Source organism: Jaculus jaculus, chromosome 1, assembly GCF_020740685.1.
Source record: "Jaculus jaculus isolate mJacJac1 chromosome 1, mJacJac1.mat.Y.cur, whole genome shotgun sequence".
In the NCBI taxonomy this organism is placed as follows: domain Eukaryota; kingdom Metazoa; phylum Chordata; class Mammalia; order Rodentia; family Dipodidae; genus Jaculus; species Jaculus jaculus.
The window spans coordinates 319,604,475-319,621,254 of NC_059102.1; the positions used below are offsets into that span (position 1 = coordinate 319,604,475).

Genomic DNA, 16,780 nt, shown 5'->3' on the forward strand with positions numbered 1-16,780 from the left:
AAATGAAAACCGTGGGTTTGTTTTCCTTTCTGGGTCCTTGAGGAGTGTCAGGATACCACCGAGATTATTTCAAGAAAAAGATTATGCAGAAGAATGCTTAGCATTGATATAGTTTCTTTTGTTTTCAAAACAAGTTATAAATATCTCCTACCATGACAGCATTCTTGCGAGGTAGGTGAGTGTCACTGTCTCCACATCAGCAATGGAAACCCCGGGCAAAGAGGGAAGGGCTCTGCTCGGGCCACAGGACTGGAAGTCAGTCACGCTGGGCACGAGCATCCTGGCCACTGCCTGCCCTGGGCGCTGGAGAGGCCACACCTCTCATGTAGCCACAGTCTCCATTAATTCAGGGATATATATTATATAGATATAAAACAACAACACACAATGACATTATAGAACAATAATCCAATATTTCTGTTTCTTAGTAAAATATGTTAAGCACAGTATTTAAATTGCATTTCTCTGAAAAGCATTTGGTATATTAAATAGCAGAAGGTATATTAAATAGCTCTATAAACATTTGCTGGCATACTCTTAACAGCATAATTCTAAAGAAATTTAAATCCGCCAACGCATAGAGACCTTTCCTTTATAATCTGTAAACTCAACAAAAATGAGAAAAAAATACTTATTCTCAAAATGCAGACTTAATAGCTTGCTGGATATTAGCAGGTGGCTATTTCTCATTTCTTGTTTTTGAGCTTGAGAAAACTATACATATTGCTGGCTGTGTTTAAACACCACCAATTCAGTAGGAGACTGCACTTGAAAAGTGACAATGAAAGACCAAGTTTTTCATTTTGCATCCAACCTGAGGAATCGATACATTTTTTAAGATATTACCATTCAGAGCTCAGGAAGTGAATATAGGGAAGCTATAGAGCAACAGCATTTTGTGAGAAGAGAAAAATATATCAAATAACACTTGTGGTATCAGAAGATGATCAAGGAGATAAAAAAAAAAAAAGAAAAGAAAAGCTGATTTTCAGTGTTGAAGGCTGGCGTGAGGTGTGAGGTGTTCACTCTTAGCTGACTGGCTAGGTCTTGGAGATACCTTCCTAGGGTAAATTCTTGGTCTTATCTGTGTTTTCTCCAGGCAAAATCTGGGACCTCAGCCGTTGTCAGGGGAGAGGTGCTAAAGACCAGAAGTCACCTCATGCTACGCTTCTAGGAACAGACCAGGTGGACCAGCACAGAAAGTTCTCACTCCAGAAGGGAACCAATGGGAAACACCTATCAGTTCTTCCAATCCCTATGCAAATAGAAACTACCTTCTAAGCCAGAATGACATTCTCCGTCAGAGGTCACAAGTACAAAAGTCTTAAATTTAGGGAAATACAGTGCTGATATTGTTAGCTAGATATTAATGTTGTTCAGAGAACATTTTTAATAAGTGTGCTTCTTTTTCCCCCTAAAAAAGACATAGTAAATCATTCTCTCTCCTCCGGTCCTTAGTGTGTTATGTAAGAAACACAGGGCTGCTCTGCCAGTTGGCTCCCGAGTTATGCAGTTATGCATTCAGCGGCTCTCTCCCACTTGCGTTGTAAGCGGCAGTTTTGTTGGAGGGAGGTTTGGGTTTGGACAGGTTGGAACAGTTCGGCTGTTTGGTTGGCTGTAAAGTTTTGGCATAAGGGGAGTACCAGTCCCTCTCGAACACATCCTTAAGCTGCTTGATGATGCTCCTGTTGTTCCACACATCTGCCTGGTTGATAACCAGGCCCGTGCCAGCATTCTGGGTAAAGTCGTTCCCTACCCAGTCAAAATTGCCTGCAAACAAACAAAGAAATCAAGGTGAGGAGATTGGATTCACAGGGAATATTGCCAATAGAATGAAATACAGAGCAGATTCCTTTTTTTTTCTTTTTTTAAACAAGTAAGACAAGCACCCAGGAATAATGAGTGAGGCTGAATTGTGTTGACAGCTCTGGAAGAAAAGCATTCCAAGAAGCCGTACATATGGCATATTAATATTTGCATATTATTTTGGCATTTTGTTCAGCTTTGCTCAAGTTGAGACTCAAAACAAGGAATCTGCTGTTCTTTTTTGGAAAGTGTTATTTTTTATTGATGTTCACAAGACACACTAAATACAGCAACATTTAAAATATATAGGAATACACTTAAAAATCCTGTGAACAATTACTACCTTCTCAAAGAGACAACATCGAATCCCTATGTACAAACATTATTATGCTGAGAGGCCTTCACAGCAAAGACAAGGCAGAGAGACAGGAAGGCATTTCTGAAGAAACAACCCTCCTTGCCGGGGCCGGAGGGAAGCCCCAGGCCCAGGAGCAGACACCTGGCTGGGTGTAACTCCAGGGGTGACTCCACTTCTAGGTAGTGGATTCCTTTTCCAGGACTGTTTTCCCAAAGCCCTAGAAACAGTAGTAGTCAATCCTTCAGTGGACATGACCAATCTTCTCCCAGAAATGATCCGTTTCCACTATTCACTCTGGGAGGTATGGTCTCCCACATGGGGGAATATTGCTTCTAGATGCCATAGGATATTAATTAAAAATTTCAGACTGGGGGAAGATGACCAATATCTGTCCAAGCAATGCATGGTTTAACCTACTTAGCAGCAAACAACCTGATGTGATGCTCACACAAGTGCAATAGTGGCACATAGCCAGGGTGGGAAACCACCCTGTTCTTGATTTGGCTAACTGATCTGCTCAGTGGAATGGAACCTATAGCTGGAGCTGGGAAACAAATCAGAACCATATCCAAAAAATGAACCCACTCTCCATTAAACTCTTTCTAAAAAAATAATGGTTATCACATTTATTTGTTGCTAACTTTACTCTTCTTTGGGGAATCTATTTTGCTTTTTCAGATAGATGCAGATCTTAAGGAGAGAACCACCCCATCACACCTCAAAAGGGCCCCAGCTGAAGCTAAGAATAATTGGGGAAACACGCAAGAATGCCATTTTCTTGGCAAACCGGGAGCCAGCACAAGGGTGAAGGAAATCGACACAGAGAACAATCAACCCGTACCAAACCAGATATTCAGAGACACAGAGGCTCCCAAGATCTCATCACTGAAGCAGACCTAAAATGAACCCAATGTGGCTCGGGGAAATTTACAGAAGAGGGGGCAGAAAGAATGTCAGAGTCACATGTTGGGTCATGACACACAGAGACATTTCCTCCTACCCGAAATTGAAGGCTAACTCCACAATGCACGACCCATATGCCCCAATAAGGAGGGTCCCTATGGAGGGGGGATGACAGGGAGGAGGCTAACAATGGTACCGACCTGACTGTATTCACTGAGCACACAGAGAAAAGGAAAAAAAACAATTTCAATGCCAGGACGAGATACCTCCCATGGAGTTGTTGCACAGGGAAGTCAGAGTCCCTTAACACAGCATTGTGTACGGCTACCGCCCTTGGTTGTTCACCAAAACTAGATGGCAAATCCCTATTGCTGAAGACACCACATGCTTCCATTGCTGGAAGTGAAGAAACCAAGCCGGAACGGAGCTAGAAGCTTCTTCCCTTGCTGAGGTGCTATGCAGACTGCTGGGGGTAGAAAAGGCATCAACAATCCTACCCGGTTGTGGATCCTATGTAGGTCACAACTGACCTGAAGGCAAGGCATTTCCACGGTATAATGTGGCAGGAGAGATATGGGAGTAACCAACTGCCCTCTAGTTGGATTTGAGGCCAGCTCTACAGGATGGAAATGCCTGGTACTACAAATCTGGGCAAAAGTCTGGCTAGGGACCTACGCCCTAGAAGGCACCCAATACTGAGGTCATGCTAATTAGACAGCACGCCAAAATATCTTCTAAATGTCTATATTTGTTCCCATAGATTGGTACTACTTGCAGCCTTGCACAGAGATGTGTCTTTCTGCAAAGGGTAGAGGCGATCACAGAGCTCCACAGATGATAGCTACGTAGGATAAGTAACTAGCTGTGAGCTATTGTGGGACAGGGGCGGAATGTGGTGGTTTGAATAGATGGCCCCCAATATATTCAGTTGTTTATTTGCTTGTTTATTGCATCTGCAGTCACCTGGCTGGAGGCAGTATCACTGTGTGGATCTTAAGATGTGGTGGTGGGTTGCAGATTTCAATCTAAAGATATGCAAAGTGTGCCTATCTGGTGTACCTGAAGTGTGCTGTGGCTTTTGGCTTTTTTGGCTTGTGCTTCTCTCTCTCTCTGTTTGGGCCTGTGAAGGCAGGCCAGCTTCTTCTGCCATTTATGGAACTTCCCCTGGATCTGTAGGCTTCAATAAATATCCTTTCCTTCATAACTGTGTCTGGTCTGAGAATTCATCTCAGTGAACCTGAAGCTGTCTGCTACATAGGCCTAGCTCATTTTAATATTTATCTTTTTGTTGTTGTTGTTGTTTTCTGAAGATCTTCAAAGTGCTTTTTAACCAGTTTTAAAGGAGATTTTTCAACAGAATGATTTTGATCCATATCTTCAAAGACAAGGACAAGACAAATGAACAAACATGCTAGCAATAATGGCTCTCCTGGCACTGCCACATGACTATCTGGTTCAGAAACTGAACCAGAAACAGACCTCCACTCAAAATCTCCAAATGGAGACAGAAGGGTGAAGGGCTCCTCGATCCCTCATCCAGGGGAGTTAATGCTGTGTCTAGCTTCCCACTTGGACCCAGAAAACCAGAAAAAATAAAAAGAAAAACCAAAAGAGTGGAGAAAGCACCTCCAGGTTTCTTACCCAATAAAGGAAGGGCCAGCAGTCCTGGGCAAAAGTTCCCCTGTCAATGGCTTGCTGCCAACTCCAAAACCAGGAACATGCAGATGGATGGAGATATGGTTCTCAGGGGAGATTCGGGGGTCTTTCCCTGGTACAGTCACCAAGAGCAGGGGAGGGAGGTCTTGAGAAGTGGATCCAGGGAAAGTCCCCAAGATGTTATGGGGTCTGGTATTGCACAAGTAAGACTGTTGACTCATGAAATGTGAGGCAAGGCTTTATTGGGTTAAAAACAGAGAAAAAGAAGAAAGCTGGTGTATCAGGTCTGCATCCCAGAGTTCGGGATCTCAGGATGCAGCCTTTATTTTTATTTTTTGGTTTTTGAGGTAGGGTCTCACTCTAGCCTAGGATGACCTGTAATTCACTAGGTAGTCTCAGGGTGGCCTCGAACTCACAGCGATCCTCCTACCTCTGCCTCCCGAGTGCTGGGATTAAAGTCGTGTACCAGCATGCCTGGCAAAAAAATCTTAAAAAATATTAAAAATTTTAATTTATCAATGAAGGTTCCCTTTTGATGTTCTTTGAGTATTATTTCTTTATTTATTTGAGAGAGAGAAAGAATGAGGGAGAGAGAGAGAATGCATGTGCCAGGGCCTCCAGCTGCTGTCAACAAAGTCCAGATGTATGTACCACCTTGTGTGTCTGGTTTATGTGGGTCCTAGGGAATTGAATTAAACCTGGGTCCTTTGGCTTTGTAGGCAAGCACCTTAACCACTAAGCCATGTCTCCAGCCTGAATATTTTTATACTATAACTGTACTTCTCTCTAGGGAATTAGTATTTTGCTAAAATATTGCATGTAAGATGAACTCACTTAAAAATATCTTAGCTAGGGAAGAAGACAAGAGAGAGAGCAAGAAATCAATATTTACTAAGGACCTGGGTACTTTAGGGACAGTGCTAGGAGCTATTCATGTATTATCTCACTTAAGCCTCATGCCACAGTCAAGGGTGGGTGTTATCCCCCATTTCACAGATGAGAAGAAGCAGGCTTGTGAGAAATTACATGACCTATCACTATATCTTTAGCTTGTAAGTAGTGCTAGAATCCAAATATAGGTTTTCTAATTCCAGAACACTTATTCAATTCATCCAACAAACTTTTGGGTATCTGTTGAGGCATTTCAAGACTAGACTGTATGTGATCTAAGCCAAGGTTTGTTCCCCTCTTTACTTACCACTGAATGTGTACATATAATCTTACTTTATTATTTTGTTTTTTGGCCATTTATATTTAGTACTTAATAATTTTTTTGTTATATCATGTAGTAACATTCATCTTATTTTTGCAATCATGTGTTGGTACCCTCTTTTCCCTCGTTCCTGTCTCCATTCAGTTGGGGACCCTCCTCAGTGGGGTTGCAGGTATTCCCCATGGGGATGTGGATTATGCATTGTGGGAGCAGCAGCTAATTATTTTTTTGGGGGGAGGGAATGCCCCTGGGCATGATGTCTCAACCTGTGGCTCTTAAAATCTTTTTGACCCCTCTTCCACAAAATTCCCTGAGCTGTGGTGTTTGAGTATTAAGTCTACTTCAGTGATGAGCTCTTGGGAGCCTCTGGATCTCTGCTTTGGTAAGTATTGAGTATCTTCAGGGTCTTAAAAAATTGTATTTATGAGAGAGAGAGAGAGAGAGAGAGAGGGAGACTAGGAATGGGTGCACCAGGATCTTTTGCAACTGTAAACAAATTCCAGACACATGAATCATGTTGTGTGTTTACTTTACATGGGTACTGGGGAATCGAACCTGGGTCTTGGCAAGCAAGCACTTTAACTGCTGAGCCATCTTCCCACCTTACTTTAAATAAAACCTACAATTAAATGCTTTGAATGTTGGTCTTTAGTCCACTGGACATGTGACTGTAGCCATCCCTAGGTTTCTAGATAATTGAGTCAAATTTCTTTTTTTTAAACATGTGTATGTGTATATATGTATAGTATATGTGTATATGTAGTTTGCGGTGCATGCAAGTATGTTCTTATGCATGTGGCCTGTGTGTGTGTGTGCAGAGGTCAAAGGAGAATGTCTGGTGATCTTTTCTTTTCTTTTATCATGTATCCATGAATTTCCTTAAAGCCAAAGCTGCTATCCATCAGTGGGACTGCGGTTATGTATATGCATGGTCATGTCCAGATTTTAATATAGGTTCTGGGGAATCGAACTTGGCAGTCCAAGAAGTCCTCACGCTTAATCAGCAAGTGTCTTTAACCACCAAACTATCTTCCTATTCTAAGTTTCTGGTTTTCAGTTAATAACTTTTAAATATATTATTTATTTATTTATTTATGAGAGAGAGAGGCAGAGAGGAGAGAGAGAGACAGAGAGAGAGAGAGAGAGAATGGGTGTGCCAGGGCCTCTAGCCACTGCAAACAAACTCCAGACACATGCACCACTTTTGTGCATATGGCTTACATGGGTACTGGGAAATTGAACATTGATTCTTAGGCTTCACAGGCAAATGCCTTAACTGCTAAGCCATCTCTCCACCCCAATAATTTTTTTTGTTGTTGTTTTTTTGAGGTAGGGTCTCACTCTAGCCCAAGCTGACCTGGAATTCACTATGGAGTCTCAAGGTGGCCTTGAACTAATGGCAATCTTCCTATCTCTGCCTCCTGAGTTCTGGGATTAAAGGCATGCACCACCATGCCTGGCACCCCAACCATTTTTTAAAAGATTTTCTTTTCTTTCTTTTTATTATTTTATTATTTTATTTTTTTATTTTTATTAGCATTTTCCATGATTATAAAAAAAATCCCATGGTACTTCCCTCCCCTCCCACTTTCCCCTTTGAAATTCCATTCATTATTTTCATTTATTTATTAGAGACAAAGAGAGGGGGGGGGAATGAATAGGCTCGCTAGGGCCTCTATCCACTGCAAACGAACTCCAGATGCATGTGACACCATGTGTATCTGGGTTACGTGGGACCTGAAGAATCCTTAGGTTTCACAGGCATGTGCCTTAACCACGGAGCCATCTCTCCAGTCCCCTCCAACAATTTTTTTAAAGGAAAGTTGGGTTTATTTTGAAACATGGTTTGAGTTAACAATTTTGAGTTTGTTTTGCCACTTGTTTTTAGAAGCCCATTTTGTTCTATTTTCCATATGCAGATAAAGATACGAAAATCCAAATCTCATTTTGAATTCTTGAGAGAGACAACAGGCACAAAATAACACACTCCTGTTCCAGAACAGTCAAAGGGATACGTGTTTGAGACACATTTCAATGTTTTATCTTAACAAAGTGATGCCATAACTAAGAACGGAGCAACACAGATGTATTTCCACTGAGATGTGGTGACTCGGAGGCCTGGACTCTGGACCCCGCCCTCCTCCTGACCCCTGCTCTCATCCTCATTTCAGACCTCATGTCCTCTTTTCTAAATTCAGATGACCAACACTGCTCTCTGTATTGTCAACCAGGCTAGGAAAACCAAACAAGGGAAAATGCTTTATCAAGTTAAAATGTTACTTTTTATTCACTCACTGAATTTGGAAAATAAAACATAATTGATATGGGTTCCATAATTATTCCTACATCCCACAAGCTTATTTTTCTTTTCTGCTTTGAAACCCACCTCATCTGTGCAATGTAATAATCACTGCTACTGAAAAGCTATGTGTCTTCTTTTTATAGATAATGTCAGCTCTGTCTGTGATGAATTCAGTGAAGGAATTACCCTGGCTTCCTACACACTGCAAAGTTAGAATAGACTTTATACATTAAGAAATAATTCCATGAATATAATGATGTATGTACTTGGAATCTAATTGCCTAAACAATACTTGCTAATATTACTTGGGCACTGTCCATGTGTCAGGCGCATTGTGTTTATTATCTCATTCAACTATTACTCAGTGAAGCAAAAACTACAAAGCCTCACTTTACAGATGGACCAACTGAGGTCCAGTGATCTCAAGTAAGGTGTCCAAACTCATATATTGGAAAGTGGGGGATTAGAACATTGCAAGGAAGTCATTGTTGCCTAGACAGTCTAACTTCTGGCCCTGAGAGTCTGTGCACTGACCCCACGGCAGGGCAGGACCAGTGAGCTGCACTGGCCCAAGTGCTGGGACTCACCTTTGTAAAAACGATGCAATGGGGGCTGGAGAGATAGCTTAGAGGTTAAGGCTTTTGACTGGAAAGCCAAAGGATCCCGGTTTGATTCTCCAGGCCCCACATAAGCCAGATGCACAAGGGGGTGCATGCATCTGGAGTTCACCTGCAGTGGCTGGAGGCCACTCGCTCACTTGCTCTCTCTCCCTCTCTCTCTCTCTCTGCCTCTTTCTCTCAAATAAATAAATAAAATATGTTTAAAAAAAAAAAAAACTATGTGACGGACCAGAGAATGTCTGCCAACACTGACCACTGACGAAAAGGCAGCTTCCTTCATCTCTGGGTCCACGAGGCAGGTCATGGGGAGCCATGTGGTTGAAGGGCTCTTTGCCCTCAGCTACTGCTTCCTGCCACCGGGTCCCCCACCAAGAATCATGGCTCCCACCGTGCCGCCTCCTGCCCCAGAGCACGGTGGGACCCCCGCTGTTTGGGTGGCCCCAGGCCGCCTTTCATCCCGACTCTTACCAATATAAGCGGCTCCATCTGTCACCATGTACTTGTTGCGATTTAACTTAGGAAAGGTGTGATTCTTTTGTTCTTTTGTTGCACAGGCATTCTCTCTTTCCAGATCAAAAAATTTCTGCAAGACAAAAAGAAGAAAAAATGAAAGTGAAAAAAAAAAAACAACAAAAAACCAAAAAAAGTAGGTGAATAGAAAATGAATGTTTTGAGCCTTTTTTAAAGAGCACAAAGGAGTATATTATCTAAATATCAACAATAGACCTCATGTCAGGTTATTAAAACTACACTCTTGTTACTTTGTATGGAACAAGCTATTTTTGTTCTCAGTCTATTTAGGCAACAACAAAGAAAATTAGCGTGCTCAGCTAGCTCTGTAATTAACACTGCTAAGCCCCCAGATGAACACAGAATTCATTCTTTCAACAGGGCGAGGGCTTGAAGGTTGTTTAATTCTCATTGTCTTATTCAGCAGGGTGCACTGGCATCTGAAGCATGCCTGAGGGTGCTGTGTCACACCATGCCAACAGCCTGAGCCAGTGTTCTACGTGGGACATGCATGATGTCAATGCCTAGCACATCTGACTGGGGCCCTGCAAAACTCCTGAGAGATACAGGAACAAATAGTTTTTTTTTCTGAATCTGCAAGCTCTTTTCACAGGAACCTAAGAAAAAATTACAACTTCAAGTTATGAGTCTTGATGTCTGACTTGAATGTGACCCAAAAGGCAGCATTCCAGTTTGCCCTAGGCCAAAGGTAAAGATGCTGGAAGAATGGGGCCTGCCAGGAGACATGGTGGGCCTCGGGGGTCTTTGTAATTTGGAAAGCTTTGGATGGAGTTTCCACTATGAATGAGCTCAGGGGTCCCTGAGGGCTGAACTCACCCGAGGAACCCATCAAAGGCAAGGGCCTTAAGTCAGTACAGCAGAGAACAAACATTTTTAGAATGGCAGGAAATCTTTCTAGAATGTCTTAGAGCTATAGAATTTTGTATATAGGGAGGAAATAAGAGGTAGAGGGAAAATGAGAGGATACTTAGAAAAGGAGATACCATTTATAGTTTCAATATTATAGGTGTTCAAATTTGGTTGGGAAATAGTGAGAGCTGCTCTTCCTATCTGTTCCGTGCTGGGAAAGGGGTACCTCGGTCATCACTAAGGGCATTTCCAGTTTTTGATTTTGATTTTTATGTTTTACAAAAACTCTACTTTGAGTTTTTATAAAGCTCTTGAGATCCATGGTGCATAAATTAAAACCTACCATTCCAAACCTGCCTACTCCATAGTGCAAAGGACTTCTCCCAAGGTCAGATCACCATGATTACGGACAGAGCTCCTTGGTACATCTTACTAATCCCATTCTTCTGCAACTTCTATGTCAATTTATGGGTACTTCAAGATGGCTTCATGATCTGAGTACTGTTAAGCCACAGTTATATATTTATGAAGTCACAAGTAGTGAGAATGTCATCACTCAATCCCAGCCAACAGTGACCTCACTTGGACATTCTGCCATCAATGTCCACACATTGTTTCCCTCCCCACAGGAAGATAGTCTTGTTGAATCAAGATGGATTTGAAACGGAATAGAGCATGCATTCTAGTTAGGCCAAGAATGGAATCACACGGGAAGAAGCTCTAGTGATAACACATTTGTTCTAGTAAGTTAACAATGATGGCCATGAAGAGAAGGCAGCTCTATCTTAGAGACTAACTGACAGTAGAAATCAGATCTTATTCATTGACATGAGTAGATATGTTAATATGTTGTAAGAGTCAGGATGATTGGCTACTTTACTAAATATAAGAATTCAGTCAACTGTGACAGTCTTGTGCGTTGCTGTCTGTTTCCGTGATTTCTTTGAGAATCCAAGGCCACATCTGCGCAGGAGATGGGCATGCCTTCTCCCAAGGACAGCGTTCCTGCCATCTAGCTCCCGTGTCCATGCTCCGTGGCTCGATGTAAGGTTTTAGCACCCTACTTTTCTTAGAAGAGCTCATTAGCCATCTGTGTTCTAGACAGTGGGGCTGTAAGCTTCTTTCCCACCCAGGATTATCTTAACGTTTAAAAATACATGCCCATGTTTCATAAGATGGCCAGCAGTGTGCTATTAATATTTAATTTACTCAGGAAGTGTGACCATCTGTGTTCAAAATGATGAAGATGATCATCAGAATATCAGAGAGAGAAAGAGATTATAGTGGTGCAGGATTGCCACTTCCCTTGTAATTTCCTCCCAGTCGTCAAGGAGAAGAGTTAACATTTCACACCCTGGGTGGATTTCAAATGCAAGAGCTTTTGGGAGGTCAGGAAGCAGCACCGTGGGGCCTGGCCTCTGACTCAGAGCATGATGGGCGCACACCTTAAATCCCGGCCCTCAGGAGGCAGCGGAAGGAGGATTGCTATGAGTTTGAGGCCTGCTTGAGACTTCATAGTGAATTCCAGGTCAGCTTGGGCTAGAGTGAGAACTTACTTTGAAAACAACAAAAATAAAACAAACAAACACACACCAAGCAGGAACAAACGCAGCACAGTGTGCGCGGAGCTCCCGGCTGCCTCCGCCGGGGCAGCTGCTCACTCCGCACGCGTCCTGATCACTGCCAGGCTTCGTGCCAGGCACGGCGGGCAGATGGTGACTAGACACCTGGTTTTTGTCTCACCTGATTCTCCCTGGGGTCCTGGGCGCCACTTAAGTTATCTACATGTTGTCGTCCCTGAGCTGAAACACACTCACACGTTTTGCTTTCTTGAAGGTGAACAGCATGAAACCCAGTCAAGGAGGCTGGGAGGTGGCTCAGCGGGTAGGAGTGCTTGCTGGGAAAAGCGCTTGCTGGCCTGAGTTCGATTCCCCAAACACCCTTGGAAGAACTAAGCCAAGCCTGCCTGTAACCCTGGTCCTGTGTGTGTGTGTGTGTGTGTCTGTGTGTGTGTGTGTCTGTGTGTGCTGGTGGAGACGGGAGAATTGCTGGGGTTCACTGACCAGCCAGTCTGACTACAATGACAGCTCCAGGTTTAGTGAAGCACCCTGTCACAAGAAAATGAAGTGGGAGAGCGATAGAGGAGAACACCCAACATTCTCCTCTGGCCAAGTCACACATGCACACACACCACACATAATCCACATACATCACACACACACATACCATATGTCCTACACATGCCAGCATTAAAAATAAATGAATAGGCTGGGCGTGGTGACACACATCTTTAATCCCAGCACTTGGCAGGCAGAGGTGGGAGGGATCACCATGAGTTCGAGGCCACCCTGAGACTACATAGTGAATTCCAGGTCAGCCTGAGCTAGAGAGAGACTCTACCTTGAAAAACCAAAACCAAAACAAACAAACAAAAAAAACCCCAAAATCTTCCACAGGCTCGTGTGTTTGAACACTTGGCCCCCATTGGTGGAGGCATATGGCGAGAGCATGGAAGCCTCAGGAGAAGGGGCTTTGCTGAAGAAAGTGGGTCTCTGTGTGGAGGACAGGAATTATGGATGCCTCTTTCCACTTGAGCTTTCTGCTTCCAGATGCACTGAGATCTAACAAGTACCACCACTAGCTCTCACAACCATGGAAGGAACTCTAGTCCCCCTGAAATAGTGAGCCAACATCAACCCTTCCTCCTTGAATTATTTCATATAAGGTAGTCTGTCACAGAGATTCAAAATCTAAGAGGATATAAATAAGTCACATGGAAACCTACTCTTTTGGACAATGGAACACACAGGAGCCATAGATTGTTCCTAGAAAATTTTCAGTGCCAGGGATGGGATACCTTCCAGTGAGTTGTTGGCCAAGTGAGTTGTTGGCCAAGGAGATCCCTGATGCCCCTAAAACTTTACAGGCCATTGCCAAGGCCCTTGGTTTCCCATTAGGAATAGATGGTAAGACCCTATTGCTGAAGACTCCACATACTTGAGCTGCAAGGCCACTGAGAAATCCTGCTGGAATTGAGCTGAGAACCTCCTCCATGTAGACCAGCTGACAAAAAGCTGGGAAAAGCCGTGCTGCATGCAGTTCAATGGGACAGAGAGAAATCACCAGTGAACACTGCAAGCCTTATATTTTGCCTGCCAGGCCAAATGAGCCAATGGGTGCAATAGTGGCACATCTGTCATAGTAGAACCCAACTTCCCTCTAATTGGACTGGGAGGGAATACATCCCTGATGCTGAAAACCTAAAACAGGGGTAGTCATGAGCCCTAGGGGTGTAATGCATGTTGGTATCTGGCTAAATGTATATACTATGCTCACCAAACTGCCCAGTAAGCTCTTCTTTTAATGTTCATACCCATATATTAATGCTACTCTCACTTTGGGTTGAGAATCTTCTTTTTTCAGATGGCAGAAACCTTGGGATAACTCAGAAAGCATCATGGTGCAGGAAAGAAGTGACAGGAGTGCTCAGCACTTGAATATCTCTATCACAACTTAGAAGGCTCAGGGCCTGTTGCAGAAGAGGTGGCAGAAAGAATGTAAGAGCCAAAGGAAGGGTAGGACTCCTTACAATGTGCTCCCTTACACACAAAATGGACTGGGTATCCATGACCTCACAGTGCCTGACACTACCTACACAAGACCATCATAATAGAAGGAAAAGATCATGACATCAAAATAAAAGAGAGACTGATTGAGAGGGGGAGGGGATATGATGGAGAGTGGAGTTTCAAAGAAGGGGTGGGAGAGGGAGGGAATTACCATGGGATATTGTTTACAATCATGGGAGTTGTCATAAACAAAAACAAAAACAAAGGAAGGCGCTCAGGCTGTATTGTCTATTCCCATCTTGCCTCCTTGGGGCATACAGGGATGGATTAGCACATGGCCCAGGAAATCTGAGCTGGGGGATAGGGACCCTGGGATCCTGGGACCAGGTCTGTTTGTTGATGCATGTTCCAACACTGCCCTTGTTAGCCTTACAGATAAGATTAGTAGTTTAATGAGGCAGTTCAATTAAAATATGCATTTAGGATACCAACACAAGGGGGAAGGAGACCAACACAGAGAAAAATCCATGCCTACCAAATCAGAGAGCCAGAGCCTCAGAGGCCCCCAACACCTCAGCACTGAAGCAGACCAAAAATGAACCCAACATGGCTCAGGGAAATTTTGCGGAAGAGGGGGGCGGAAAGAATGTCAGAGCCACATGTTGGGTCAGGATATGCAGAGACATTTATCGTACCAATAACTGTGGGCTAACCCCACAATGCACGACCCATATACCTCAACAAGGAGGGGCCAATGGGGAGGGGGTAGGTCACGGATGAGCCTAATAATGGTACCAAACTGCCTGTATTTGCTGAATAGAAAACTTAAAAAAAAAAAAACTCTCAAAAAATATGCATTTAAAGACAGCAAGCCTTAGGAAAATTGGGTTCTATTCTCCTTGTGACAGTGATGTCCCCCAAAGCTCATGTGCTTGACCTTGTTCCCCAGCGGGTGGCGCTGTTTGCGAAGGCTGTAGAGCCTTTAGGCTGTGGGGCCTTGCTGAAGGAAGCGGGTCACGGGCGGGCGAGATTTGAGGCTTAATCTCCCAGCTCCACTTCCGGCTCATTCTCTGCTTTCTAACTGCAAAGTGACCAGTTCTGGTTTATTCTTCTACTGTCATGTCTTCTCACCATGAAATTTTCCCTCAAAGAGGTAAAAATAAAATAAAAACCTTTCCATGCTTAAACTGCCTCTGGTCAGGTTCTTGCCCACAGCAATGAGAAAGTAACTAAAGCAGACTGTTTTGAAACTATTTCACTATCTGAAGAAATTTTACCGTCAAAGACTGTTAGCCTGGTTCTTGTGGCAAGTTCACCTATGTGTGTACTGACAGCTTTCACAGTCATACAAAGGGAATAAAGCCATTTTAGCTAATGACACAGTTAATATAATACTTACAACTTTCAGACTGCAGTTGGCTCTTTCTGTGCAGATAGCTTTAAGGGATGAAATGCAGTTAAATGTGAGGGGGTCTGTGTCTTTCCAGAAGCTTATAAGGAGTCGAACTTTCACGCTTCGCAGAACTAATGCTTCTCTTATTTTTCCATCCAAGTCTGGCCAGTAAGTCCTACAGAAGTAATATCCATATAGATATAAAGAAAATGGTGGTGTGAAAATTCAGTAGATAACAGAAGGCATTACTGTGCTCTATAACGCATTAGCAACTCTATAGGGAAAGTTGAAAAGGTCCAAGCCTTTTGAATTAGGAACCAAGAGATGAAGCTTTCCCGGGGCCTGCTTCTGCATTATAGGAGGTACCCAGTCCACTAGAGCAAGCTGTGGGTTTAGGGTACAGCTCGACACTATCATCGTGGAGACCCTCACCACACTTCCAATGCTAGCCAGGTCTCAATGTACATTAGCTGTCCATTTGTGAATAGAATTCCAGCTGCATACTCCACTCCAGCCTCTCTTCCCCTTAACTACCTCCACCCAGATGAACTTCTGCTCTCCTTATCTGAGCTGTCCCATGCTCTTATTTCCAGACTGGCCTTAGCACCATCTCTCCCGACCAAGCTGCCCATGTGACACCCTACTTCCCACCTCTGGGCTGGGCACCTGGAATCCTCCATTAGGTCAACAGTTTCCACACCAGCATCCACTCTTCCCAAGTCCTCAGCCCTTCCTCTTGACTATGTCCCGATTCTTCCCAAAGGTCGCAGTTTCTCAAGTCTTGCATTTTTAATAAATATTTATTTATTTGAGAGAAAAAGAGGTGTTTGTGTGTATACATATGTATGTATATGTATACATATATACATATACATGTACATACATATATATATGTGTGTGTGTGTATGTGTATATATATATATATGTATATGTGTGTGTATATATATATATGCAGAGAGAGAGAGAGAGAGAGAGAGAGGGAGGGGGAATGCCAGGGCTGCCAGCCACTGTAAACAAACCCCAGATACATGCACCACCTTGTGCATCTGTCTTATGAGAGTACTGGGGAATTGAACCTTGGTCCTTTGCTTTGCAGGCAAGTGCCTTAACTGCTAAGCCATCTCTCCAGCCCAAGTCTTGCATTTTCTATCACCATTTGACTTAAGATGTAGATTGGAGCTTTCTGCTTTACCATTCCTACCCCTTCCCAGACTATCATTCAGTTATGATATTAAGACAAACCAAAACAAAAATATCCTGTCTTAATGAAACCTCAAATCACTCTACCTTCCCTAAGCATTTTAGGGTTTCTGTTTTCTCATGCAAACCTTGCCGAGTCATTGTTTGGCCTTGTGCTACATTATTCAGAACTTTAGGCTGTTGGCGTCATAAGCATGGCTTCTCTCTTCTGACCCTGGCTCTGGCCTTTTGAGACCCCTCTCCCAGTCCCGCATAACCTGCTTTCCGCCCTGTGAGGGCTGTAGACCTATGGTTCCCCATCAGCGGTCCCTGCTCCTCCAAGTCTCTTTTGCCTGGCCAGCACATTTTCAGTTCTGGTGACCTGTTGGGCACTTGTCCCT

At 43.5% G+C, this 16,780-nt stretch overlaps 1 protein-coding gene across 1 annotated transcript in view; it reads right to left on the reverse strand.

The window, feature by feature from the left end:
* Positions 1-532: 532 nt before the first annotated feature.
* The window catches only part of Pld5 (phospholipase D family member 5), a 369,604-nt gene continuing 353,356 nt past the window's right edge, over positions 533-16,780 (reverse strand). Inside the window, exons 8-10 of the mRNA XM_004653274.3 lie at positions 15,207-15,375; positions 9,327-9,441; positions 533-1,770 (exon numbers count right to left, since the gene is read on the reverse strand). Of these exons, the coding sequence (XP_004653331.1) occupies positions 1,514-1,770; positions 9,327-9,441; positions 15,207-15,375 (541 nt within the window). The 3' untranslated portion in view covers positions 533-1,513. The remainder of the gene's footprint in view (positions 1,771-9,326; positions 9,442-15,206; positions 15,376-16,780) is intronic.